This window comes from Sitophilus oryzae, unplaced genomic scaffold (genome assembly GCF_002938485.1).
Source record: "Sitophilus oryzae breed Bouriz unplaced genomic scaffold, Soryzae_2.0 scaffold_1009_pilon_pilon, whole genome shotgun sequence".
NCBI classification, from domain to species: domain Eukaryota; kingdom Metazoa; phylum Arthropoda; class Insecta; order Coleoptera; family Curculionidae; genus Sitophilus; species Sitophilus oryzae.
Window position 1 is genome coordinate 632551 of NW_022145626.1, and position 27757 is coordinate 660307.

At 32.1% G+C, this 27757-nt stretch overlaps 1 protein-coding gene across 3 annotated transcripts in view; it reads right to left on the reverse strand.

Annotated features, from left to right (window-relative positions):
• The window catches only part of LOC115891936 (SH2 domain-containing protein 3C), a 236290-nt gene that overhangs the window by 128223 nt on the left and 80310 nt on the right, over positions 1-27757 (reverse strand). For all 3 annotated transcript variants that reach the window (XM_030912550.1, XM_030912556.1, XM_030912564.1), the window contains one exon: positions 21316-21397. In XM_030912550.1, coding sequence (XP_030768410.1) covers positions 21316-21397 — 82 coding nt within the window. The remainder of the gene's footprint in view (positions 1-21315; positions 21398-27757) is intronic.

Below are 27757 nucleotides of genomic sequence, written 5' to 3' on the forward strand. Positions count from 1 at the left end.
GCGGAAATAAAGGGAGAATTTTATGAGTACTTTTTTTTTCGATTAAATATTTTTCATAACCATGTAGTATGTCTACTACCTATTCTACTTAATAAATTTTTCTGTTTATTTAAATTAAATAAGACTAATCATTTATAATTATTTAAGAATTAATTGTAAAGATAAATATATTTTTTTTTTAAAAACTGCAAGTAATAAGTATAACACAAGAATGTTTTTGAAACAAAGCGAAAGATAATTCTTACTTAAATATTTTACCATTATTAAACCATTTAGTAAACGTGCCTTAGGTATAATTTGTTAAAGAGACTCATTTATTCACGGCACCAACGTTTGTAATCTTTAAGTATAATTTGTACTGACAATTATTATTATGTATTATTATTATTTAGGTAACAGATTAATATTACAAATTATAAAGTGATTTATAGTACACATAAAAATTACATAGTTTAAGAACTGAATTTGAAACAGAATAAAATATATTTTTTTGCCAAGTCCAAAAAATGGAAATTTTCACAAATCTAAGATTTGTCAACATTCGTGGGACAGAGTGAACTTTATCAATGTATGGGACTTGACAAAAGCCAAACAAAGAACAAGACCAACAAGTGCAAGACTGCGGAAAACCAAGACCAAACATGCAAGAGTCTTGTTCACTTGATTTTTTTTTCACGTTTTTATGATATAAGAAATGAGAAATTTGTTCAAAATGATTGTTTTAATTTATTACAAATAGTGTTTTCCCACTAACGCTAATTTTAAAGAAACTAATTTTTAAAAAAGAAATGCCTGATTCAGTATAATATTTTAAAAAATAAAAATTTCTGGTCAAACAAATATTCTAATAATTTCTTTCTTTAAAGTTTTATCTGCATTAAATTAGTAAAAATTCTATACCGTGTGGTGCATCGTCGTTGGAAACAGCAAATCCCATGTAAATTTTGAACTACCCAAATATTGGCTCCCCTATTAATTTTAGAGCAGAGTTGTAAATAGGTATTTTAAAGTTCTGCATAAATATGCTGAATACACATGCCAAATTTCAACAATTTTGGACAAGCCGATTTTAAGTAATTTAAGAAAAATTGCATCTATTTTTACATTAAAAGTGTACAGGTAACAATGCAAAGCCAGGTAAATGCTAACGTACCTAAGTTGTCATCCTATAATTTTGTCAATGTACTTTAGAAAGAAAATCGACACTTCGGACTGCGATTACTGTCAAGTTGAAAACGACGCCGAACACACCCTTTTCAATTGTTGTAGATGGTAGAAACAAAGGGAGGAGTTCTCTAATAGGACGCGAAATAAATTTTGTGTGGCAGAAGTGGTAAAATGTCTAGTAGGAAGTGAACAAGAATAGCAGAATGCAGTGGGACTTATGAAATATATCATAATGATAAAAATTTCTGGCGTATGTACAGTACGTAGAGGTACAACTCTCGTCATCAGTCTAAGAGCTCGAACACACTGACGACCAAGTCGCAGCGGCCAGCCAACGACCATCAATCAAATGATTAAAATGATACAACGCGACACGTAATACCATTAAATCAAATGATACAACGCACACTAGCGTCCCTGGCTGGTGGCTGGTCGTTGCGACCTGGCTGTCAATGTGTTCGAGTTCTAAAGGTTGTGGGTTCGAATCCTACAGCCGGCATTTCATCAGCCCACTATTTTTATTAGAATAAAAATAGTTTTGGTACCTAGGTCGACTCAGCCTTAAATGAGTACTTGGGATTCACAATCCTGAGGTAATAATAGGCGGTTGAAGCATAGTGCTAGCCACATTACCTTCCTTGTATACCGAACGGCTCTAGCATGGTAAGCTGTATCTTTCTACTCCCAAGGCGTTAAACGCTATATACGGGAGCTATATATTATTATTATTTACCGATTTTCTGCACTTTCTCAGCCGTAGCTGGAAAACTTTTACCTACCCCTTGTCTGTCTCTAGTGTATGGGGTTAGACTCGGACGTAACGAAGGAGAACTTCATCTCATCTCTCTCCGCCCAAAAACTTTCTCACTATATGGCATGTTTGCAATAGTACTGCTTTCTGCATAGTTGTTATGACTGCTGGTGGTATCTGCAGTTTATTTAGGTTGTTTTTATTTAGGTTGTTTTATTTTATGCCTGTTGCCGAGATGATTATAGGAATAATGCTAACTTCTTTTAATTTCCATACATGTTTTATCTCATTTGCTAGATTCTCATATTTTCTAACTTTTTCAGACTCGGTCTTCTGCAGGTTGTAGCTATTCGGGCCAGCAACATCAATTAACTTTGCTGTTTTGGTCTCCTTATTTATCAGCACAATGTCGGGCCTATTATAGTCTACTGTTCTGTCGGTGAGAATTGGTCTGTCCCAGTATAGAACATATTCTGAAGATTCAAGGACTGGTTCAGGGTCATATTTGAAATATGGTGGAAGATTCTTCATAAGTTTAAGGTTGTTGGCCATCTTTAAATGAATAATTTTTGCTACTTGGTTGTGTCTGCCTAAATATGCATTAGCAGAGAGCGCCGAGCAACCTGTTGTTATATGAGTAATTGTTTCTCCTGGTTTATGGCATTTTCTACACACATCCTCAACTCCATTCTTCAGAATATTTCACTCGTAGTTTCTAGTTCTTATGATCTCATTTATTATTATTATTAAAAATTTCTGAACGTGAGACATAATGTCTAAGAACGCCACTGTAATGAAGTAATGCGAGAGCGGATTCCGTTTCAAGATGGCGAAGGCTGCTGATGAAGTGGTTCTATAAGAATATAAGAATAATAGATAAGAATCCGACACTATCCGGTAAAACACTCTTTTTTTCTGGATGTCTTTGTAAGATTTTTCCCCAACGCCACACAAAAAAGTAGATCAGAAAAAAAAATCAGTAGGTCGCGGTGATTACCTTTTACCTTTCCATACAATCTACAACGGGGACCAGTGATAGATTTGACCAAAATGTTGTGTAAGTTAAAATAAAAAAAGCCAGCAGAAGTCCGAAATGCTTTTACTATCAATAGTGAATCATTGTCTACCACATTGGAAGGAATGAAACTCTTTGACGAAAGCTGTAAAGTTGTTGCTGTTGTCAGTATATAGCCAATTTTAAAAAGGCACGTTTATTATGAAATGAATGCATTAGTAATAAAATTAAGTATAGTCGGTGTACCTGCAATACGTGTTTCAAATAAAGTCTGGAAATGCGAAACCCAAAGCACGAGATAGGCAGAAAGCGGATCCAAATTTATTTCGGATAGGTATAGACATTTAAAGCGGAAACTTTATAAGCAGACACCGTTCGCATATTTATAAAACGGATTCTATTGTACGAACGGTATTTCATCTGGCTTTGGAGCCATTTCACTTGAAAAGAAATAAAAAGGATCAAGTTTCTTCATTCGGCATGCAAGTGCTGCTTTTTGGTGTTATAAAATTAGGAAAATAGTTATATATTTTCAAATATACATAGCCATTAGGATGGGTTAAAAAATCGATTATTTTTTTTCACTTTATACTCTGAAAAAAAAAGGTTGCTAGACACCTCAAAAAAATTCTCTCCATGTATGAGCTTTTAATTTTAATCCGAATATACTCCTCCTTTCAGTTTTCTATTTTTCCGTTAATATTATAAAGAATTTTGGTTACTATTTGGAAAAAAATATCTCGTCTCATATAACGTTTATAAGAAATTGAATTCTCTACAAAAAAGGTCTCTTACAATTTTTTTGTAATCCTCGCCGTTCGAAAGTTAGTAAAGGTTGAAGTTTGATTATTTTAAGGCAGATTTCTTTTTTCTTATGAATTTTATAACTCGTTAACAAAAAATCATTATGATAAGCTCAACTCATGATATTGTAGGAAATTCACTGCCCTAAATAGGTGATTTTTTATGATTAGTCGATTAAATTAACCGTTGACGATAGGGAATGCAATCCCGCACCAAAATGTCAATCCCGCAACCCCGCGGGATTAAAGCAATCAATCCCGCGGATCCGCAAAATTGCGGGATTGTGAACAATAGTCATACAGGTCCTAAATGGTACAGAAGGCATTGTACATTTTGCATAGGTCCACAATATATTGATATAGCGTGTATCTCAAACTAGCTGTACAGAAATTTGGACACCAAGGTATACAGGGTGTTCAAAAAATATATTTAATATTAAATAAACTTAAATTTTATTATAATTTATTTACTTATTTTATAAATAAAAATATTATTCTGATTGAAGTTTTTTTTTAACTTGTGTTAGTTATCTGCTTTTAGATACATTCTATATCAATAATTGTTTGGCATATGCAGAATGTACAAAGCTTTTTGTACCATTTAGGGCCATACGTATGACTAAAAATGTATATTTTTGAAAAAACGTCGTATTATTTTCCTTAAAACAAAAAAATCAAAAACCGATCAAATTGTTTTTTCTAATTTCAATACAGATTCGTCTTGGTAAAAATTTCGATTTTTTAAAAATTGTAAATTTGCGGTAAAAAAAATTCTTGATCAAATTTTCACACTCTTATAAAACAGCCTGTATACAAGAATTCGCTAAATATATTTTCGAAAACCACAACAGCATCTTAATCACAATAGATTCTTCTTAAACCTGGTCCAAACCGCATCCCAAAATCTTTTTAAGTTCAAGAGACTTTAAATTTACCCTTAAATTTTGCTGGCCCCAATAATTATGTCCGGCAATTTATTTGATGAAATTGTCCACAAGTACTAGTTAAACGCTTTTTTTCACTTACGCACATACGCCAGAAAGAAATCTAACAACTAGCCTGTTTGTTTCACTTATTTTTAATGGCCAAGCCGTCAGGGGAATCCCCCGGGTTCCGAGCATCGACGCATCGGCCTGGAACGAAGCGGTTTGATCTTAATCGAAATCGATTCGGTTACCCAGTAGTAATGTTTGGTAATGTGTTGATCCCGCGGATCCCGCACGGCAAATGCCGCAACTTTGATCCCGCGGAATCTTAGAGGGATCCCGCATTTGCGGGATTGCATTCCCTAGTTGACGATATTCATCGTCAAACTTCAATCCACAATAATTTTAACAGTTTTTGATTAATATAATTCGAACAATTCCAATTTATTTTATGAGTTTCGGGAAAATTTGTACAAATTTGAGTTTCTATGAACAAAGAAATATTTAAAAAAAAAATTCTATTTTTTAGTCCTAAGCATATTTGATTACATTGAAACAAAAAAAAAAAGATTTTTTTCTAAGAATCAATGATTCATTAAATTTCGAGTAAATAACGTTTTTGTGTCAAATTCAATATAAAAATTTATAAAATATATAAAAATTTAATTTTAATTTTTTTTTCAAATAATAAAGATTTATTGAAGCAAACTCATAAAAATTGAAATATCTAAGAAAATCTTTATTTGATGGGTAGGCAACCTTAATAATATTTTGAAGATATATGAATTCTCCATTGAACACCGGAATAATATACTGGGTGTTTTATTTAAAATAAAGGAGTAACTTGCTTTTATAAGTGACCAATGTTCAAATCAGTTTTTGTCTCACCTTGTATAACTTTTCGTATCAAATTTTAATTTAATAACATATAACATACAATAGGTATTATAATTAAATATCAGGCGATACAGAGTAAATTACAATAATTGTAATCTCTATTAATCTAAATTATTTAGATAGCTGTTATTGAAATTTATAATTTATTCTTCATTTTCACAAAATGTGAAATATGTCAAAATCCTTACATTTTAGGTATATGCTTCTTTAATAAAACTCAACCTTATTTTTTTCTCAGGACCCGAAAATCAATTAAGATATAGGGTGTTCCATTACAAAAAATACCACTTTGATGTGTAACTTTTTTTGGGGAACTGAAATAATGGTACGATTCAAAAACACAAAGTTTTTAGCAAACCTAAAACTATAACATTTTAATTTTCCCTAATACATTTTCAATGTTTTTCAAAGATTTTTAATGTTTTACTTGGCAACGCCGCACTTACAGGAAAATAGTCCGTTAAAACCGAAAATAATTAACGATAAGACCCGTCATTGGTCAACAATGAGCCAATGTCGAGTGAAATTATCAACCAGAAGGCCCGTGTGCGGTATCGCTAATAACGTTCCATTAAGAATCATTTTCTTTTTCTGAATCGACCATCAGGTACAGAAGGTTAAGAGGGATCTAAATGGATCTCTATTGGAATAGATCGTTTTTATAATTGGGGGAGATTTGTTGGATGTAGAAAGAAATAATTAATAACGCAGTTTAGTCTCGTCCAGTTACATTTTAAATAGGCTTGAATGACGTGATTAAGGCCCTTTATGGGAATTGTTCTATATATGTTAAGCTTCATTATTGTTAGATCATGGGCGCCGGAAGAATGAAATTTAGGGGGGGGGGGCAAGGTAAAAATGAATAAAAAATTTACATTTTTGGTAATTATTGGGAAAACTGGAAATCGTCCGATTTTCACCAAAATTGGTATACACCCTATTTTGAAGTCGTACTTTTTTCTTGGCGGTCTCTTACCGTTTTTCAGAAAAACGGAAAATAATTTCAATATCGAATTTTTCTTAATTTCTCATATTTTTAAGCTTTTCTAGCACATATTTTGTTAGGTATTCAATAATCAATAATGTTTTTGCTATTTTCTGTTACTTTTTTAACCAATTCTATGCATACTAGAGGAAAATTTGCTAGAATAAATTTGTAAACAATCTGTTCGGGTTCTTGTTATTACCGATTCTGAACCGTCCAAGAACTCTGCAGCGCATGCGCAAATGAAATAATGTCTTCATATTTCCTTCTGCGCATACGCATCACAGTTCTAGGACGGTTCAGAATCGGTAATAAGAGAAACCCGAAGTAAGTTTATGTGTTTCTGGCATTTAAAGCAACGTTGCCAATGCTAAACCTAAATTTAGCGTGTTTTTTTCGCTCATTCTGGAATTACGAAAGGCGGTCGCCAGAAGAACGGCTCCTTCCCATAACTGCTATTTTACCAACGAGATCTGACTATTTATACCCACGAAGTTGCACGAAGGAGTTTTAATTGCATTGGTTACAACTTCCATGCAGAGGGTGTTAATCTTTTGTTGTTATATTATTAGATTAACTAAAAAAAGATTAACCCCCTCCGCAAAGAAGTTAAAACCAATGCAATCAAAACTCTTCCGCGTAATTTTGTGGATATAGGTCTATATTAAATTATTGTCGATCTCATAATCTCTAATCACCCGAAAAAATAGAAGATATGGCAACGTTGTAAATTTTCAAATTTCTAGATTAGGTCTAAAATATATTTGCCTCTCTTATTACATAGGAGAGAGAAAGAAGGTCCATCTGGTCTCAATTTTCTTTGCTATTTTGTTAAGAAAAGTGTTTTTCAGTAAAATGTTGGACACTTTTCTATCCCCAATCAAGTGTGGCTTTTAGATAAACTATAATATAATGAAAATATAGTGAAATTATTACTTTATAGGGCCGAAATAAAGAAAAATTCAATTTTGATATAATTTTCCGTTTTTATGAAAAACGGTAAGAGACCGCCAAGAAAAAAATAGATTCGTAATCTACGATCTCAAAATAGTGTGTATACCAATTTTGGTGAACATCGGACGATTTCCAGTTTTCCCAATAATTACCACATTTTTATTATTTTACAGGTAACACCTAACAATTTCATAATAATGATTATTTTTTTTACAGATGGATGTAAGAAGATAGCTTTTATTTTTATTGTTTCAGTGATCCAGGGTGGGGGGGCCAAATGCCTCTTCTTGCCCCCCCTGTCCGGCGCCCATGTGTTAGATATAATGTTGTTGATGCTGATTTTTGGTACCTTGAATATACCACAAATTCTTAAATATCCAACAAAAAAACTGCGTCAGCGATGGCTATGAAATGAAGATCGCTGTCATTTTATATGTAAAATTATATGAGGAATGTCATCGATGTTCATTTCCAATTTCCAAGCCAACTGGACGCCTTTTTTTCGTTCATACACTAGTTATACAATGTACAATAATTATAATAAAGATATAAAAATATAAGAACAACGATAAAACCTGGAAGGAAGATAACTACTATCTTTCTTTGTTCAAAACGAAATTTAGATTTTTCAGAAATCGTAAATTTATATCGGCGATTTCTAATTATTTTATCGGCTAATGAAGAAGCATAACTATTGCAAGGCTTTACTAGATCCTTAATGACTAGGAAGTTTGAACTAGATAAGAGTCGTTAGGATTGAACTAGATAAGAGTCGTCAGAAATGTAGTAGAATTTTCGTATACCTAGATATCAAGCTCCAAATATTTATTATTTTATTTCTAGTATTTATTGTATTATAATTATTATAACTTATTTCTAGTAGTATGATATATTCGTAGTAACTAATATAACTAGAATTGCTATCTATATTCATTATCAATGTTTGTGTATTTTCTTAAACCTTCTTTTTAATATAAATATATTTTTTGTATTATTAGGATTTTGGTTCTAGGTATTGTTAGTTTAATTTGAAATTATACCATTAAGTTAACGTTTCGCCAATTTTTATTTTTAGCATTGTCAGAATCTAGCTAGCATCGATATTCGTGAACATATTTATTAAATACCGGGCAACTTAATGGTATAATTTCAAATTAAACCAACAATACCTAGAACTAAAATCCCAATAATACAGAAAATATATTTATATTTATTGTCAATATCTATAACTATATTGTATATAACTAGTATATATCATTGTATAACAGATTCCGCGTGTCCCCATATTTAAACACAGGATAACATTTATACTGGATGGTAAAAAAATTCCATGCAAATTTCAAAAACTGTCCAAATATTGGTTCCGTTTTGATTTTATAGCCAAATTGTAAATAGATATTTCAAAGGTCTGCAAATGCTGAATACACTTGCCAAATTTGCACAATTTTGAACAAGCCGTTTTTAACGAATTTAAGAAAAACTGCATTTATTTTTAAATTAAAACTGCATAGTAAGAATGCAAAACCAGGCAAATGTCAACATACCTACCTAAAGTTGTCATAATTTTATTTTTTGTCAGAAATTCTTGAAGAATTAATTCAATTGATAAATTTTCTTTGACTTTTATGTCAAAACCATTAAATATATATCAAATATAACTATTATTATACTAAATTTTTATTTATAATATTTTCATTATATCATATTTTTGAAAAATACTCAAACTGTAGTTTTAGATCATATCACAAACCTGCTCGTAAATTGAACAAACCGAATGATTGGTATAATATGTTTTGCTGCGTTGTGACATTGTGACTGATTAATGTAAATTTCGAAAACAATAATTCTGTATTATTATCTGCAGTTCTAATAAAGTAAAATCACTTTACGTATATAGCATATATAATTTTCGATAGTTTCTATGTATTTGTTAAATTTATAATCATTATACTTTGTAACTCAATATAAAGGCACTACCCAACTGAAAGATACAACTTTAGCTTATAATTTCATTTGAACTCAACGGGACCCCGTGACTCAAAACCCCATTTGACAGTCGGGTTGTAACACAATAGAAAGTGCCGTAGGGGTGATTTGTATATCTATACCGGCCTAATCAGCCTCTTCCACTCGATAAACACCCTTTGCCCTTCGCTTGCTGATCGTAATCGTGGCACCACAGCAGTCGAGCTGGGTTTGGAGATATTGAAAAATTGATTTGTAGTTGGCCATAGAGATAGAAAAAAAATATTATTTAAATATATTTATTAGAAATAAGAGGACACCTTACTATTACTTTATAGAAGGTGACGCACCTCATTCACCTCGGTTGATTATACCAAAATGGCAAGACGTAGAAACAATTTTTTATGGGTATGTGAGGGAAGGCATAATTTAAAATTATTTTGAAATATACAGGGAGTTTCAGAACTAAGATCTGAGATCTAAGAACTAAGGGTATATTATACCAAAGTTTTATTTTTCTTATATGGAACACCGGGTATTTTATTTCATTTTTGGATTCTTAAACCTAAAAAAGGCCTAAAAAAAGCCTAAACATTTTTAACTATTTATATTATAAGGGTTAAATATGTTTAACCCTTATAATAAAATTATTAAAAATTTAATAATTAATAATAATAGAGTAATACCAGTATAATGTAATATAACTTTGTTTTTTTAGATATCTAAAGATATTTAAATATGCATGCTATAATAGAAAATATTACCAATGCCCTGTACAGGGTGGTCGAAATTGGTCTGTTTTAACAGAGAAAACCTATTTCTTGACTAGATAGAGCAAAACCGACATAGATTTCATGGGATCGATTTCAGAGACACGTTTAATGGCGTGAACCGCCTGTTAGTTGCCTAATTATTTTTTTATCACAATTTAATATTTTATATTATTATTTATCTGCATAATTAAAGACTTTTGAGAAGGTAAATCAACATTCTATATTAGTATTACCAATTACAATTAAAACGCCAGGGTTAACTATTAAATGGAGAATTTAGAAAGAATTAGATTGGAACCAGGGACCCCATATCTTAGCCTGCTAGGTCCTATGATTTAACTCCTTTCTACTTTTTTATGGGGGAAATTAAAAGACCTTATATATAAGGGAAGAACCATTGGGACGACAGAAGAATTGCAGAAGGCTACTAGGCAACCTTTTGGACTTATTACACCAGTTCGCCTAATAAATATCTGTAATTCTGTGCGCAAAAGATGTTTATTGTGTATTCAAGAAGGAGCTGTTTGAACATCTTTGATGCTTTTTTTAGAAAACTATATTCGTCACTCAAAAAATATGTTTTTTTAGTTTTGTCCCTTTTTTATTGTATTGATTTCAATTGTAATTACTAATACTAATATAGAATGTTAATTTACCATTTCAAAAGTTTTTAATTATGCATATATGATAAATAATAATATAGAATATTAAATTGTGATAAATAATAATTAGACAAATAGGTCAACACAAAATCAAGGCCCGCTTCGGTATAAAGATAAAAAACCCCTAATATTTCTCTCATTCTTAGAAATAGATACGCATAACTTTATATCGTTGGAAAGGATTAAACGCGATCATTTTTTTAAGTTCATAGCCAACTATGATTTCCATTTAAAAAATTATATTTTTTATTATTTCTGACAAAAAGAGCAAACATAGCAAAAATCTGATTACGCCACTGGATTGTGCTTAAAAAGTGCCTTAAGAACGTTTTTACAGAATTTTATTATTCCGCGAAATAAAAAAGTTATGGGCAATTTGTGGGCAATGGTAAAAAAATCAAAAAGACCCCGTATCTCCGTTGGTAGTGAAAATATCAACAGGCGATTTACGCCATTAAACGTGTGTCAGAAATCGAGCCCAAGACATCTATGTCGGTTTTGCTCTATCTAGTCAGGAAATAGGTTTTCTCTGTTAAAACAGACCAATTTCGACCACCCTGTACATTACTTTTCAGAATTAATTCATGTGAAAGTTTAAAGTTAGAAAAATAAACTTTACTGAAAAATGTCATTACTTCCTTAAATGTATATCTACCGGGGTACCAAAAACTATATATTAACCTATTTTAAATATTTATTTTACATAAAAACGTTACTTCAAATGCAATAATTATTCTTTATTTTTAAAATAATTCCAAACAGATTTAAATGCTCTTTCAAGCTATATTAGAGTTTCCTATACCTATCTGGCTCAGATTTAAGAACTAATATAATGATAAAATGGCAATCAAAATGGCTGGTGTCCAAACCATGGCAATTTTCTAATGACAGTTAGTAGCTCTTTTGAAAATCGACATTAGTTTATGGACTTTATTTAAATTTGTAATAGTTTACTTTTATTCAATTTGCCTACAATAGTTTAATAAATAAAGATTCCTTATTTTATCAAGAAAAATGAAGAAGTATCTGCTGGCGGAAGGAATGCATATGGTACTAGTGATTTTATTCTGTAAGGAAAATTGCTTGGGGGTTGGTATGAAGAGTTTATGCTCAAAAATATCCAAATAGGAATCTTCCAGATAAGCGTCCATTTGAAAAACTACTTGTCCTAATTCGCAGAGCCGGTAGTGTGGTTTATGAAAAACCTGTTAGGTAACGAAGTCGTTAGAAGCGGAGAAAATTGATTTGCCGTAATTGGCTCTGTTATAGAAAATCCATATATGACATATATCTAAAAGTCATCCTAAAATAAGTCAAAGAACTACTTCTTCGGTTGATAAGTAAGTTCAATAGATTTTGTTCTAGACTGCCGACTAGGGAATGCAATCCCGCACCAAAATCTCAATCCCGCAAACCCGCGGGATTAAAGCAATCAATCCCGCGGATCCGCAAAATTGCGGGACTATAAACAATAGTCATACATTTGGTCCTAAATGGTACAAAAGGCATTGTACATTTTGCATAGGCCCACAATATATTGATATAGCGGGGGATCTTAAACTAGCTGTACAGAAATTTGAACCGATGTATATAGGGTGTTCAAAAAATATATTTAATATTAAATAAACTTCAATTTTATTATAAATTATCTACTTATTTTATAAATAAAAATGTTATTCTGATGTTGATTTTTTTTAACTTGTGTTAGTTATCTACTTTTAGATACACTCTATATCAATAATTTTTTGGCATATGCAGAATGTATTATTTAGGACCATACCAAACGTCGGACCATACGTATGGACCATACCAAAAACGTCGTATTTTCCTTAAAACAAAAACAATTAAAATGCCGATCAAATTGTTTTTTCTAATTTCAATACAGATTAGTCGTACTTGGTAAAAATTTCTATTTTTTAAAAATTGTAAATTTGCGGTAAAAAAGACTTTTGACCAAATTTTCACACTCTTATAAAACACCCTGTATACGAGAATTCGCTAAATATATTTTCGAGAACCACATAGCATCTTAATCACAATAGATAGATGCATCTAACAACTGGTCCAAACCGCATCCCAAAATCTTTTTTAGTTCAAGATTTTTAAATTTACCCTAAAATTTTGCTTGTCCCGATAATTATGTCCGGCAGTTTATTTGACGAAATTGTCCACAAGTACTAGTTAAACGCTTTTATTCATTTACATACATACGCCAGAAACATGCCAGAAAGAAATCTAACAACCAACCTGTTTGTTTCACTTATTTTTAATGGCCAAGCCGTAAGGGGAATCCCCCGGGTTCCGAGAGTCGACGCATCGGCCCGGAACGAAGCGGTTTGATCTTGATCGCGATCGATTCGGTTACCCAGTAGTAATGTGTCGATCCCGCGGATCCCTCACGGTAAATCCCGCAACTTTGATCCCGCGGAATTTTAGAGGGATCCCACATTTGCGGGATCCAGCATTTGCGGGATTGCATTCCCTACTGCCGACTTTGATAATATTTAAGAAATTTGTAGCTAATTTATTTATCGTTTTATGCTCCTCTTTTCAAGTTAAAAATTGTCCACATCCCATATCAACACCAACAAGTCCCCATCTGTCTATTATACGAAGAAAAATATAATTTTTGGTTCATTTCATTAGCTTTATTATTTTTGGAGATATACGCTTTTCAAGAAGACGCTGACGGTTACGTAATGCCGGGTCCAGACGAAGCAAACAAAACAGTAACAAGACAGAAACATTCATGTTTTACGACAAAGTTGTGACAAATCCAATACATTTCTGTGACATTTTTGTCTCATTTTTGTTTTGTTTCAAAATTCGTAGACTTTTCAATGTCCCGTCTCGAGTCGGTAAAGATCAAAGTGTCTATGTATTGTTCGTATATTTTACGACAAGTTGTCATCGCTGTGGATGGCGTGTGCTGCCAACAGTAGGAGACCAGTGAAATCACACATGGTTAATAAAACTCATTCGCAACAACTAAACTTTTGACTTTCTTGTACTTTTGTCCTTGCGGTGTGGACAATTTGTCTCATGTTTGTCTTGTTAGAATTCCCCATTTTTTGTCGCAAGTTTGTCTTGTTTTTGTCTCAAAATCGTTTTTACTTTTTGTCACGTTGGTCTGGACCCGGCATAACAAGCAATTTTGGCATTAAAATCCCGCCTTTGATTTGGTTAAAACACCTATGAAATAGAGTTTATTGTTTTTCTATTCATGTCATTGTTATGGAAAAGTCCTATATATTAATTAATGTTTGCTTGCAGTTGCAGTTACTCACGAGAGATAGTTGAAGTCTAGAAATTGATACCATTTCTTTTAGTGTAACTGCCAAAAATAATATGATAATATAACAGTACTTGAATGACCAACAACTGCTTAAAACAACCATAATATGACATTACAATAAAGACTGTTTCATAGGTGTGTTGATAAGGACCAAAACGAAGATACGCCTTTAAAGCTAAAATTGTTATTAATTGTTACAGTTTTCTTCAAAAACGAATATTTCCAATAAAAAACTCTGGAGATGAATCAAAAAACAAACTATCGAGAAAAGAAGCATGTTAATGATAATGTCATAATGTATTTTTTAAATTCCATTTTATCTTATAAAACCATTCCGCAGGGTGTTTCAAAACTTCGTTACTTCGTTAAATTAACAAACTTTTGTTTTCCCTGTATAACAGACATAGGATAAAAGACATCTTATAAAATGTAATTTAGGTAATATTATTATTTACGTAAAAGAAAATACGCTGACTAAGTACTACTATGTATGAAATGCAAAACAAAAGCATTCTTGAAACGAATCAAGAAGCAAATTAGCCGGGCATTACCCTCGAAATTCAGATAACCAGTTCAGGTGGAAAACTGAACGCGAAAAAAACAAAAACGAATCGTCTCGCTCATCGTGCGTTGATAAATCACTTCCATACGCACTCCTCTCACTTTCGTTTTTTTTTCGTCGCTCTTCCCCCATTTTTTTCATCTATCAACGTACGTGTGACGGTAATAATTTTGGAAAGCCCTGATTTCTGCCAACTACGCACGATTTATCATGCTCGTGTAAAATTATGAATATGTGATAGGCAGCAAGAAATGGGGTGTTAAAAATTAACGAACAGTACAAAAAAATGTGTTAAGTTGTGTCGAGTTAAAAAAATAAGGTTTTATACAGGGTGGTAATTGTAAGTCCGAAATGTATTCGGCAAAACTTCGGCAGCATATTCTACAGATAAAAATAAGTAAAAAAGTTCGTATAAATTTATGTCATATGGCTTAGTTTCGGAGATAAAGGGTGTAGAAGTTTCATTTGTATTTCGATTTTTCAAATAATTTCTGAACTAAAAATAAAATAATTGGATGAATATAAACTGAAATATTTAGATGAAAATTGGTATCTGGGAGTTTTTGACATGGGAAATTTGATTTTGATGTCATTATAACTACTACTTGAAGAGAGAACCATCTACATATTTTTAACTCCTTTGAAGAGTAATAACTTTTCGTCCGTATCTGTATAAAGCTACTGAGTAAAAAATATACCTTTCCTCCATTTTTTATGCAAAAAAGGTATCTTAGTAAAAATCGCCACGAGTAATAGTTTTCGAGATATTTGGAATCGAATTAATCAATACATGTCATCATTGAAATAGACAGTTATTAGACTAAAATAATATATGAACAGTACAGGGGAAAAAGGGGGGAAGTCCACATTTTTACCATTTTAAGTTTTTCAAGCCATCAGATAGGAAATGTACAGCACTATCATGTGTCAAATTGTACCGGAGAAAAAGACGATAGGTCCAATAATAAAAGCAGTTAAAAATTTGCCATACAGGTGAAAAAGGAGGGAAGTCCATGCGCCACAGGTAAATAAAGCGGGAAGTCCAGAGTAGCACTAATATATTTTGGTCTTGGGCACTGGTCGTACGTGAATGATTTCGCAGTCGTAGTTAATCTGTTATCGTGTTGATAACTATGACATAAAAATTACGTGCAAAGGAATTGAAAATTACCAGTTTAGTCGGGTACTGTAGCATGTAAAACTTTAAAAACGCTGTCCTGAAAATTTTGTCCTGGTGGACTTCCCCCCTTTTTCCCATGTACTCTTCATATTTGAAATAGTGTTGTTCCAAGATTAATTTAAAAAAATAATAAGTTTCGAAATTTACCATTTCAGTCAAATAACTATCTACTCAACATGGTTCTCCAGATATTTGGAATCGAAATAGTCAATACATGTGATCATTGACAAAAATTAAACATGTTGACTAGATAGTATATTTAAAACGTTTTGTGCTAAAAAACTGTTTATAAATAATAAAATGTTCACAAATTTATAAATTTAATCAAATCCCTATCTACTCAATATACAGGGTGGCCCATTAGTGCGAGGAAGTCCAATAACTTCGTTATTGTCGAAGATATGATAAAAAGTTTTATACAGATACTAGCGTGTACCAGCGACTTCGTTCGCGTCAAATTAATCATTGTAATGGTGATGATAAAGCAAAACAAGAATTACCATTAACATACAAACTGGATAAAATTTTCTGACATTTATGTCAGCATGAGAAAAAACAATATGGCGATATTATTATATAACTTGATAATATTTGAGGGGTAGTTTCATCTCTTTGGAATTTGACTTTCGAAAAATCCGTTTGCCAAAAATAAGGTTTTTACGTCAAGCAGTTTAAGCAGAATCGTGGTTAAGAAATTATCCAACTTTTTGGAACACCCTGTATGATCTTTTAAAAAATTTCAAAATATGTAAAAAAACCAAATAAATTAGGCTTGTCCAAGCGTTTTCCCGAAAGACTAACCGTTTTTTAAATAACAAATATTATAATATTTGAGGGGCGTTTTCACCCTCTTGGAATTTGAGATTCCAGAAACCCCTCCTTATAGAACCTCTACACCCCACAGTCAACTCACTTTAAATACAAAAAATGTTCACTTTTTAATTTTGCATCTGACAGAAAAATAATATACAGAGTGTTGCATTTAAAAATAAATGAGCTATAACATTTTAAATATACCGATTTTGGTGACGATAAAATGATGCAACCATAAAAAATACCCTGTATATAATAATGTAAATTTTTCTACGCGGATTTGTTCTGTTATCCATGTTGTTTAGGAAAATATAACCAAGTGTTAATAAAGTTATATTCACTTTAGTTTTTTACCACTTTTCAGATATAATGTCTTTAACCAAAGTTTTAGTAAATTAAGTAATAGAATGGCAAAACCGTAAAGTGAATCAAATAAAAATAATATATACGCAGAATTTTATGGCGAATCTGATTATCAACAGAAAAATGGGGGTTGCAATTAAAAAAAATAAAACTTTATCATAACTTTTTTGTGACACCCTGTATATAACAAAATATTTTTGGGATACGCCCCTTTATAAACGTTGGAATGTATAAAACTTTTTTCATATCTTCGACAACAACGACGATATTGGATTTTCTCGCACTAATGGGGCACCCTGTAAGATTATTTTTTGTCAATAATGACTTGGTATTGACTATTTCCATTCTAAATATATTGATATTTCTATAAAGGAACCTTTTTTACGTAAAAAAGTGATGGAAATTTATATTTTTTCACTCAGTATAGTTTTATTTTCAACTTTTCGACCGTACCGTCTATTCTATCCCCAACTATTTCAATCATTGTTGGTCGCTCCGTATATTTTGGGTTGTCATCCGTCTTTACTGTTAAGTCCTATCTAAATTATTATTTGTCTTAGATGGTAAAAACTATATCGAAACATCATAATTTACTTTCAACCTAACTTTATTTTTACGTGATACAAATTCTCACCCGGACTTTATAATTACATTATTGCTATCTATCGAGATCTTAACTCACTTTACCCTTTCCTTAACAGTGTCTAACAGTGTCTGTTCGGTCTAATAATTAGTTGTCGTTCCACAACTTAGGGATGTTATTATAGTTCGGAGATAACATCATTAAACCAGATTGAAGAAGGTAAACATCGAGGCAATTTCCCTCAAGATCGTAAGACCCATGTTAAACATAAAGTACCGGTGGAGACTATAAAATAAATGACCCACATCCTGGCTTGTAATATTTTCAGTATCGCATACTCGTTACTTTACATAGCATTGAATAATTGCAGGTAACGTGGAAGTCACGATTTATATGTTCATCTAATCAATGCATTAAATAAAAATGTATTTGTGTATAATAGAAAAAATTTATTCTTAGATAAATAGTATAAATAAAAAGTCATACTATAGAAAATGACGGCACTGCTTGTAATTGGTCTGTTTTAACAAAGAAAATATATTTCCTGACTATACAGAGTGTCCCAGATATAAGTAAATATGCAAATATTTTAACTGGTAGTATAATTCAACCCCAGAAACACGCCTATGAAGTTTTTTCGCGAAAAAAGAAATTTGGTAATTCGAAATTTTTTGAAAATTTTCTTGGGTTTTTTTTATTTTTTTTGTTAAAAAACATAATTTCTTGATAATATGGCAACACAGGTATTAGAATAAATTTACAAGACAGAAAATCCAGAAAAGATCCAGTGGTTCTCAAAATTTTAGAAATTTTTTAATTTTTTTTTAAAAATCTTTTTTTTTTAAATTTTCAAAGTAAAAACTCCATTATTTTGGACTTATTTGAAAAACGATAAAGAGAAAATATGTTTCTTTTATCGAGATCTACCACCCCCTAAAATATTTGCACTTATTTCTGAGACACCATGTATAGTTATAGTCCAAAGACTCTTTAAAGTATTTAAGATAATTACAAAAAACATGATTTTAAAATTTTTTAACAACCTGTAACTCTAAACTATGCAATTCCATACCCATGTTTATGCGAACTTTTTTTTAATATTTTTTGATGAGGAATCAATGAGTACTTATTTAAAACTTTCGCAAGTTAATGATATTAGATTTTTTTAAAGGTTGCTATTATACTTGGATCAAGGCAAATTAATAAAATTGCGTTTGTCTCATCAAGAAGGTCCAAATCGACAAAATATCAAGAGACAACTTTAGACCATTCCAGGTTACTGATGGAGTCTTCCAGATTCTTCAGTTCCGCTTTCAGTTGGTTCCCGCTTGGAAAACAGAACGGTTGTGGTCCAGTTAGTGGAGTGTTCGCTCCTTTTCTAGCTAGATCATTTGTTTTTTCACTGCCTTCTATCCCTTGGTGAGCAGGCACCCAGAGTAGGAGGACTTTATTTTCTTTGCCTAATTAGTTGGGCTTCTCTAGGCATTCTTTGACCAACTTCGAATTGATGGTTACTAAGTTAATAGCGTTTAATGCTGCTTGACTATCGGATATGATAAGGCAATTTCCTGTTTTCGATAGTTCCTATCTACGATAAATTGTACGTATCTTTCGATAGCGTAGATTTCTGCCTGAACTATGCTGGGGTAGGTGCCTATTGGTTCGGAGTATTTAGTTTTCGGTCCAAATACTCCTATCCCTGTCCCTGCATTGGTTTTGAAAGCGTCAGTATACTACGTTATGGTATGGTCTTTTGCATGCTGAGCAAACTTTTCTTCCTTCCAATCCTTTTTATTACTCAATACTACAGTGAGGTGTTTCTCAAAGTTGTAAATTCTGGGTATGTGATCCACTGGGAGTTGGAGAAGTGGAATTTTCTTTTTGAGGGTTTCAATCCCTCACCTGAAAATTCTCCTAGTACTGTTTCCGTCAATCTGGGTCATGTGTTGGGTCAGAGTCAAAAGAAATTAATGTATGTAATAGTGCGCTTCCTTTGAGAGTCCGCTATATTAAATTTGGAATTGGATTTATCGCGATGAAGTCTAATTATTATAACAGTATATAAAGAAATGTTAAAAATATGTATAACTTTGGACTTTGGGAAAACATCTCTTTCAAAACGCGTTTCTCATAGCGTGTTTAATTATTTTCAAAAAAAATATCATAATCAAAAATATCAAAAATCATACGTAATATGCAGTTTCTTTTCCACATTCTTACAGTTTCTTATTAATTAATTAAAACAAAATACGCCATCTTTCTAACACGCAAACTATCAATTTCCAATACGCCATACTTCAATAAATTCTCACAAAATAGGAGTTAGACGTCCATTTAATATTTATATTCCTATAAATCCGTCGTCTTAACCGTTCGGCAAGGCTCAAGTGTAAAACGTATTAATCATCCGCGAATCAGTACAAAAAGTATTTCGAGATTTATTTCGTTCATAACCGATAAATCACGGAAATCATTTTTTCGATTAGAAATGGAATAAGTGGACAAAGAAGAGAGCGAACGGAAGATGTTATGTTGCCGAGGGCGAGATCAATTTTTCCAGCAATCATTTCTATTTGTTAGAAGGATTTTGATAAAATAAATCGTGATGAGCATCAACCAGCCGAGCCGGCCAGTCAACAAAAATAATTAAATTTCATAGGTTTATAACAGCAAACAATTATTTTACGATTTTATATATCGCATTTTATAAATTAAAGCTGGTCCACACACACAAGTAAAGCTTCATTCGGAACCTCGAAATTAGTGACAGGCACGTGATGTTAGTCAGAACTTTCAATTAGCGTAGAGTTTGTCCCTCTAATTTCAATGTAAGAATTCAGAACGTCAAAATTAGTATTAGTAATTTTCAATTAGTAGTAGAAACTCTTAACAAACTTTTACCAGTAAATTAATTGAAACCACTAATTTATTTCACTAATTTTGAGATTCTGAATAAGGCTTAAAGCTTCATTCAGAACCTCGCAATTAGAGGAATAAATTAGTGGTTTCAATTGTGTAAGCATTCAGAACATCAAAGAACAAAACTAATTAGGTGTAAAACAAAAAACAAGTTGTATAAGAAAAAAAAAGTGTATTGTGTAAACATTATTAAAACGCAATTGAGCTTAATTTCAAATAATATAATTCAAAATCTTGATATAAATTATCATAGTCATAGATTTGGAATCAATATTAATTGAAATCACGTGGTAGACATTTTCAATTAGTAGAAAAAGTTATCAAACTTTTAACTTTTCCACTAATTATACTTCACAATTTGCGAAAAATGTCACTTTGATCTTTGATTATCTTCCGTCAAGCGAAATTGTGGTTAGAAACGAAAATTTGATTGTTTTATAAGCTAAATACCTATTAGGCTTTCTCTATGGATACAACTGATTACCGCGAGCTGTTGCTAGGGTATTATAATAATTTTAATTGTGTTTTTTAGACATTGTGAATGATCGTAAATTAAAAAGTATAAAGTGTAATTGAAACCACTAATTTATACCACTAATTGCGGGGTTCTGAATGAGGCTTAAAACTATACAAATTTACGTTTAATATATGTCGCTAAGGTAAACAAAAGTACTTATAATTTAAATTTTATGGTTTACTTACAAAGTGTCTTCTCGTTCCATTCGTTTTGTTGTTGTATCGACGGCCACACTATGTCGAAGAGTTGTTTTCCGATTTAAATCATCTAAAAATAAAAACAAATTTTAAAAATGCATGCACATTTAGTCTCAAATCATAACTATTTTGCGGGTACATTGGATGGTGTGAACTAGAATAGTTTATTTTAGAGTCTAGACTCTAGACATTTTGTTCCGTCTTCAAATCAATCTAGTATGACATTCAAAAAGTGACAGAAATACTGTACTTTTTGATTTAAGATGATGCCGCTGTCAGTGCACTGTCATTGGAAAGACTATACTTATACCAACTTAGTCCCTGTAATACTGAAATTGTAGTAGGTAGTAGGTACCTAATATTTTGAAGATGACGGCTAACTTATTTAGAAATACTTTTTTTCTTCCAAAGGACTAAATACAATGCATTTTCAAAGCTTATTTCATTCCAAAATGCACGATTTCTGTTTATTATACAAAAATACAATAATTTTAGGTATTTAGACATATCCACAGCATGCTTAATTGAATCGTTCGCCTTCAGCATTGAACAGTTTGCCTACAACTTCGTTGGCTTGATCCAAGCTTATCTTTGATCCAAGCTCAAAGAAATTTGCATTCATAACAGTTCCTGGGCAAGAACCTGCATTTATATTCTTCACATATTTCATGACCATTGTCCCCCTCACCATCATTTCCAGCTTATTCAACTATTTCGAATTATGGTGTAAACCTCCCTTACGTATATAGATACTCTCTTTGTGATTAGGTCCATTTTTGAAGTGAAGACATTCATTTTTCAAGGGAAGAAATTCATTCATTGAAAATTTATTTTACGTAGGCTATGTGAGCGACGCGACGATGCACACCCTGCAAAGTTGGATACGACTTTTTGTTTACATCTTCATCAGGGTGGGACTAAGGATTTGCTGCTAAGAAAAACTTGGGTCGATTTCGGCATAATTGGGACGGGCTACAGGATAACGTCCTCGACGTTTCGAACCGATGCCTCTAAATGGACGAATTTTTCAGGATTCTTCTTAATTATGGGTCGATTGGAACAAAACTCGGCACGTGGGATACACAAATGGAGTTCTCAGATGGACAGAGAGACAGACGGGCAGACGGACAGACAGACAGACGGAAGTAAGAAGAAGTTTAATTTGAAATATGCGCAAATAGTGCACACACAATTTTTTTCTATTGTTGGCTATGCGGGTTCAAGTTATCCCTGCTGATTTCTTAATATCATGGTCCCATCTTAGGTGTTCTTCTAGGTCTCTTAATTCCCACTGGGTACTATACTGTAATTTTGTGGTCCATCTGTTGTCCATCCTTCTAAGAACATAGTGGAGCGACGAGGAGAGCGGCGAGCTAGCAGCGCGATACCGCGTCGAGCAAGCCTCGAGGTGCTAAAACATAGTAGAGCGGCGAGGATTAGCGAGATACTTGTGCAAATGTATTATTTTCATTTGCTTATTGATAATTTAAAATGTTAACAGTGGCTAAAATTCTGGGCAGTAGTGTCGCAAATATTTGGTTAGATGAAATTTTCAAAAACCCGAGAAAGTGTGGCAAGTTTTATAACCTTTACGGAAATTTGTTGCCACTTTATCTCATAACTTATCTAAAATGTACCGGTTATGGTGATTACTATCTCTCATATCCCATAAAATCTCTCTTACAAATACTAAATGTATTAATTTTTGGGAATCCATAATTTTCTACAGCGCGACAGAGCGACGAAAACAAAATTATTTGAATTGATCTCGCCGCTCGATCTAACCGCTCGAGCAGATCGCTTTACTATGTTCGCACGTACTTGTCTTCACAGGTTTGTTTTGGACGCGATGTCGCGTTGCTTGCTCGCCGCTATCCTCGTCGCTTTACTATGTTCTTAGCCTTTACCAGGTGCCCTGCTCATTGCCACTTTTGGGGGATTTGAATTCTATGAATGACGTTATTACCTGGATCTTTTGTTGTATTCACTCTATTATTTTACAGCCTTTCTTTGTTGTTCTCGGCATATTTAATTCAATTGAGCATTGCGTGACCTGTAGTTTTCTTATGATGTCAGTTTTAAGTGTCCGGAAACAATCGTTACATGAACAAGAAACAAAAGAATCAAAAACACCATTGTATACATAGTTATATACTTTGGAATACATACAGCTTTTGATCTTTTGAGCAACAAATTCAATGAGATAATTTTTAGTGTACTGTAAGTTTTGGGAGGAGGGTGGATCTAGAAATGGAAAATTCATTATGACTCATCATTGTATCCTTTATTTTCTCTTTTATAAATATAATTTCTAAATATTCTACATCGCAGATAATACTATAGGAAACCAAACTATTTCTGCGTCAAATTTGACAATTGCTTTGTTTTCATAATTACAAAACAAATATTTCATACCAATTTTTATTTCTGAATAAAAGTGTATTTCAAAAGTTTCACAAGTTGAATTTAATAATTTATGTCGTTAGTAAACAAATTAAAATTTTAGCACACAAAACAAGTTGCGAATGAAGAAATGTAATTATTATGCAAATATTCATATGGATTTGTCTAATAGAAGTATTTGTAGAAAATAAGTACTGATCGAGATAATTCTAGCTTGCAATGATGAATTGGCTTGCCATGATGAAAAAGACATTCGAACCTTTCCAAAAAATATGCATCTAAGGATTACAGGATCTAAAAGTATTTATAAGAGTATTTAAATTGTCTCGAAGCTGGATATTTTTCGTTTAATCACCCTGTAGAAAACATTTTCCATTCCCATTTACTCTTCGACGTCCAACGGAAATAGAAAGTTATTTTAAAATTACCTGGCCAAACGAACTAATGGTTAAAACTGCACGTGAAATATGAAATGAAACGACACATTTGGATACATTCGTGCATTAAGTTATTTTCGATATTTTCTGAAAACTTCATTTACTCATCACCGTTGTCAAGCTAAAGTAACCAAATCCTTGGGCATTCACTTTAAAATTTGTACTGTTTTAATTCTCAGCAACAGTGTATATTAATGAATCGGAATAAAATCGATGGCAAATAAATGGGATCATGTGGAATGGTATTTTTATTTGTACATTTTTCCAACAAAAACTTTTTAAACAGGTGTGTGATGTAAAAATAGCCAATACCCATTTACTTATTTTAAATTCAACATTCAATATTTTATTCAATAGTTGGATTCAGCAGAAAATTTTAAATATATAGAGGGTGTCTCAGGTTGAACTTACATTAGAACTACAGATAATTAAAATATCTAGATCGGAGCATTTTTGCATATCATTATTTCAGATTTTTCCAATACAAATTGTTCTTTTCAATTTTTCAATTGTTCTTTCCAATACCCTATTAGATATTTTAAATGACTATTCTTCCTGTCCAATGCTTGGTTGATTTCATTACAGAATTCTTCTACTTCCTCGTCCGAGTGACTAATTGTTGGAGCGTATGTTTTAAGTGTCAACATTCATAAAAGTCAAATATAAGAGAAAAAATGACAGTGTCGACTTGCGGTATTTCCGGAAGGAAATCGGTTTAACCGAAAGATCTCTCTGTGCAATAATCATATGCCAAAGAGCTCCGATCTAGTTATTTTGGGTCTCTAGAAACTTCTAATCGAGGCTCAGTCTGGAACACCCTTTATATATTTCATGTACAATGTCCTATACTTATCTTAAGCTGTTTCAAAACAAATATGATCATTTATAATTTTATCCTGAAAACATACTTTAAACTTATATCTTTACTGTCTTTAACTGTATACTATTCTATATATGACACTCATTCTAATTCATTTATATTACTTTGATGTTAAATTTTTGAAGTTCAGAGAATTATTTGATAATACACTCTTCAAATTAAATCCTGACTTTATGGATTTAAATCATATCCAGTAAAACAAAAACCAAAGAAATGCTTTTGCTAAAGAAGGCCAAAGAAAGCATAACCTTTTTGTGTATATATATTTTATTTTCGGATTAAAATGACTTAAAACTATGTCTTACGTACATTCATACCGGGTGCGTCTCAAAAGTTGCTCACCCCGCCCACCCCTATAACTTTTTTATTTATTTAGATAAAAAAAACGAGATTTGGCATGTTAACTATGACATAAATTAGGATTGATTGACCTATCCAATGGTTTTCGGTCATTTATTCGAGAGAAAATGACACTCCAAATAGAATGACTTATCATATGTCAACTTTTGACATTTTCGCATGTGGTTTATTTGATATTGTAACATGTGGTTCATAACGACAATTTGACTCGAAATACTAAGTGTCTAGTACCAAATTATTCCTAAAAAAAACTTTTTCCAAATATGCTAATGAACCACCCTTTTTCCAAATTTGCAAAATTGAGATATGATTAAAAAACGATTTGGGCATTTTTATCCGGCCAGGACAAGACACGAAAAACATTAGACAATCAAATCTATTTTTCTAAGGCTCCTTGATTAAACATTATTGTTTTTAACACTTCATGGCACTCCAAATTGAAATTTAAAATACGATTTATAAAAACCTGGACACTTAAAATGGACATTATAAGGAAACGGCAAGGTCGCACAACACTCAATGGAACGAAATATGCCGCAAATAACCAAGGAAGACCGTTAAAGAATAGAGTGGATATGACAAAAGATCCAGGTAATAGATGTCATCCACAGAATCAAATTCCTCAAGCGGGAATGGGCAGGACACCGTAGATGGATCACAAAAATTACAGCATGGTATCTACGAGGAATTAAGAGACCTACAAGAAGACAAAACCTGAAATGGGACCGTTGCATTTGGAAATTAGCAGGGATAACTTAGACAACAATGGGCCCAATTACAATGAGAGTATCTAAAAATATGTGAGGACGATACACCATAATTGGAAATGGTTGAATGAGCTGAGAATGATGATGATATGAAATATATACACATATGAACTATGTTTTTACCATATAAAAAAGACGTATCTAATACATAGATTGAAATTACCTGAACATCGACAAATGTGCAACATTTTTGATGATCACAACACACACTAAGATACACTAAATACTGTACTATCGCGGAATTACAGATCCACTTTTCCAGCAAAAATTCCGCAAAACACATAAAATATATCTCATAGTTTTTTTTTTCACAAATACTCCGAAATACACACAATTCTTATTCAATCTTAAGTCTGTTCTGTAAATTTTGCGCCTTCTTATTAGAGAGAAATGCATTCGTCTAATAATAATCCTCCGATATACCAAGAAAAAATAAAACCTCCTAACCTATTTATAAACCTACTATTTGGAGTTTAACGGACAGAAGTCTTTTGGGGAATTTCAGGAATTTTTATGTAAACACGCGGTATACCTGTTGTTACTACAGATGGTGAGGAAACTTGAGAAGGCAGGATAGCAACAGATAGTATTATTGATTTGTTCTCATATTTAATTATATTTAATACAATTTTAGAGAAAAAATTACGTGAGTTATGCCAACAATGAGTGAAATAGTTGACTATTCTAATTTTGCTCGTTTGGTTTCCAATAAATTTTTAATAACTTCGAATATTTATCAGTCATTATCACTAGCGCCAAAACGAACAACAAGTACTTAAATAATACGACTACTTTTTCACAGATATTTAAATTAGTTTTCCATAATTAGTAAGACTAATCAAAATGAGATGAGAAAAAAATGGATTCAATCGGAAGATCTTTTAATTTAATTACTAAATAAGCGTATTCATCATCATCATCTTCATTTTCAGCTCATTCAACCATTTCCAATTATGGCGTAGCTTCAACTAAGCTTGGAGGCAGGGCTTAGAGAACCTATGCTCTCTACATGGTATATTATGGAAATACGTGTCCGGTACACAAAAGTATCAAGAAACAAGTAGAGAGAGAAATATATTAAGTGACAACACTAAACTTTAATATTTAATTTTGTGTATTTTTTAATGTAAGTAGGTAATTATTTGTAGCATATCAGAAGATGTATCGATAGTAAATTGTCAACAAAAAAACAATGTCCAGTTCGAAAAACTCTTAAGAAACTTAAGAAAAATCGGAAATGTTGTTCTATCTTTCACGCTGAAAAGAAATCAGATTATATTTCAGTACACATTGAAATCTATAACATAAGATCGTGTTGATTTATTTAAAGACCTGGATGTGTACTTCGATGGTAAACTAAGTTTTAACATACAAAAAGTCCATGTGCGCAATATCAAGAACTATATGCTTGGACTTATTTAGAACATGCAAGCACTTTTGTAACACTCTGTGTCTCTTAGTACTTTGTATTTTGCTTATGTAAGATCTAGACTCGACTACGGATGTATAATATGGAACACTCTCTATACTGAATATATCAGTGCGCTCGAAGGTGTCCAACGAAAATATCTTATGCAGGGTCC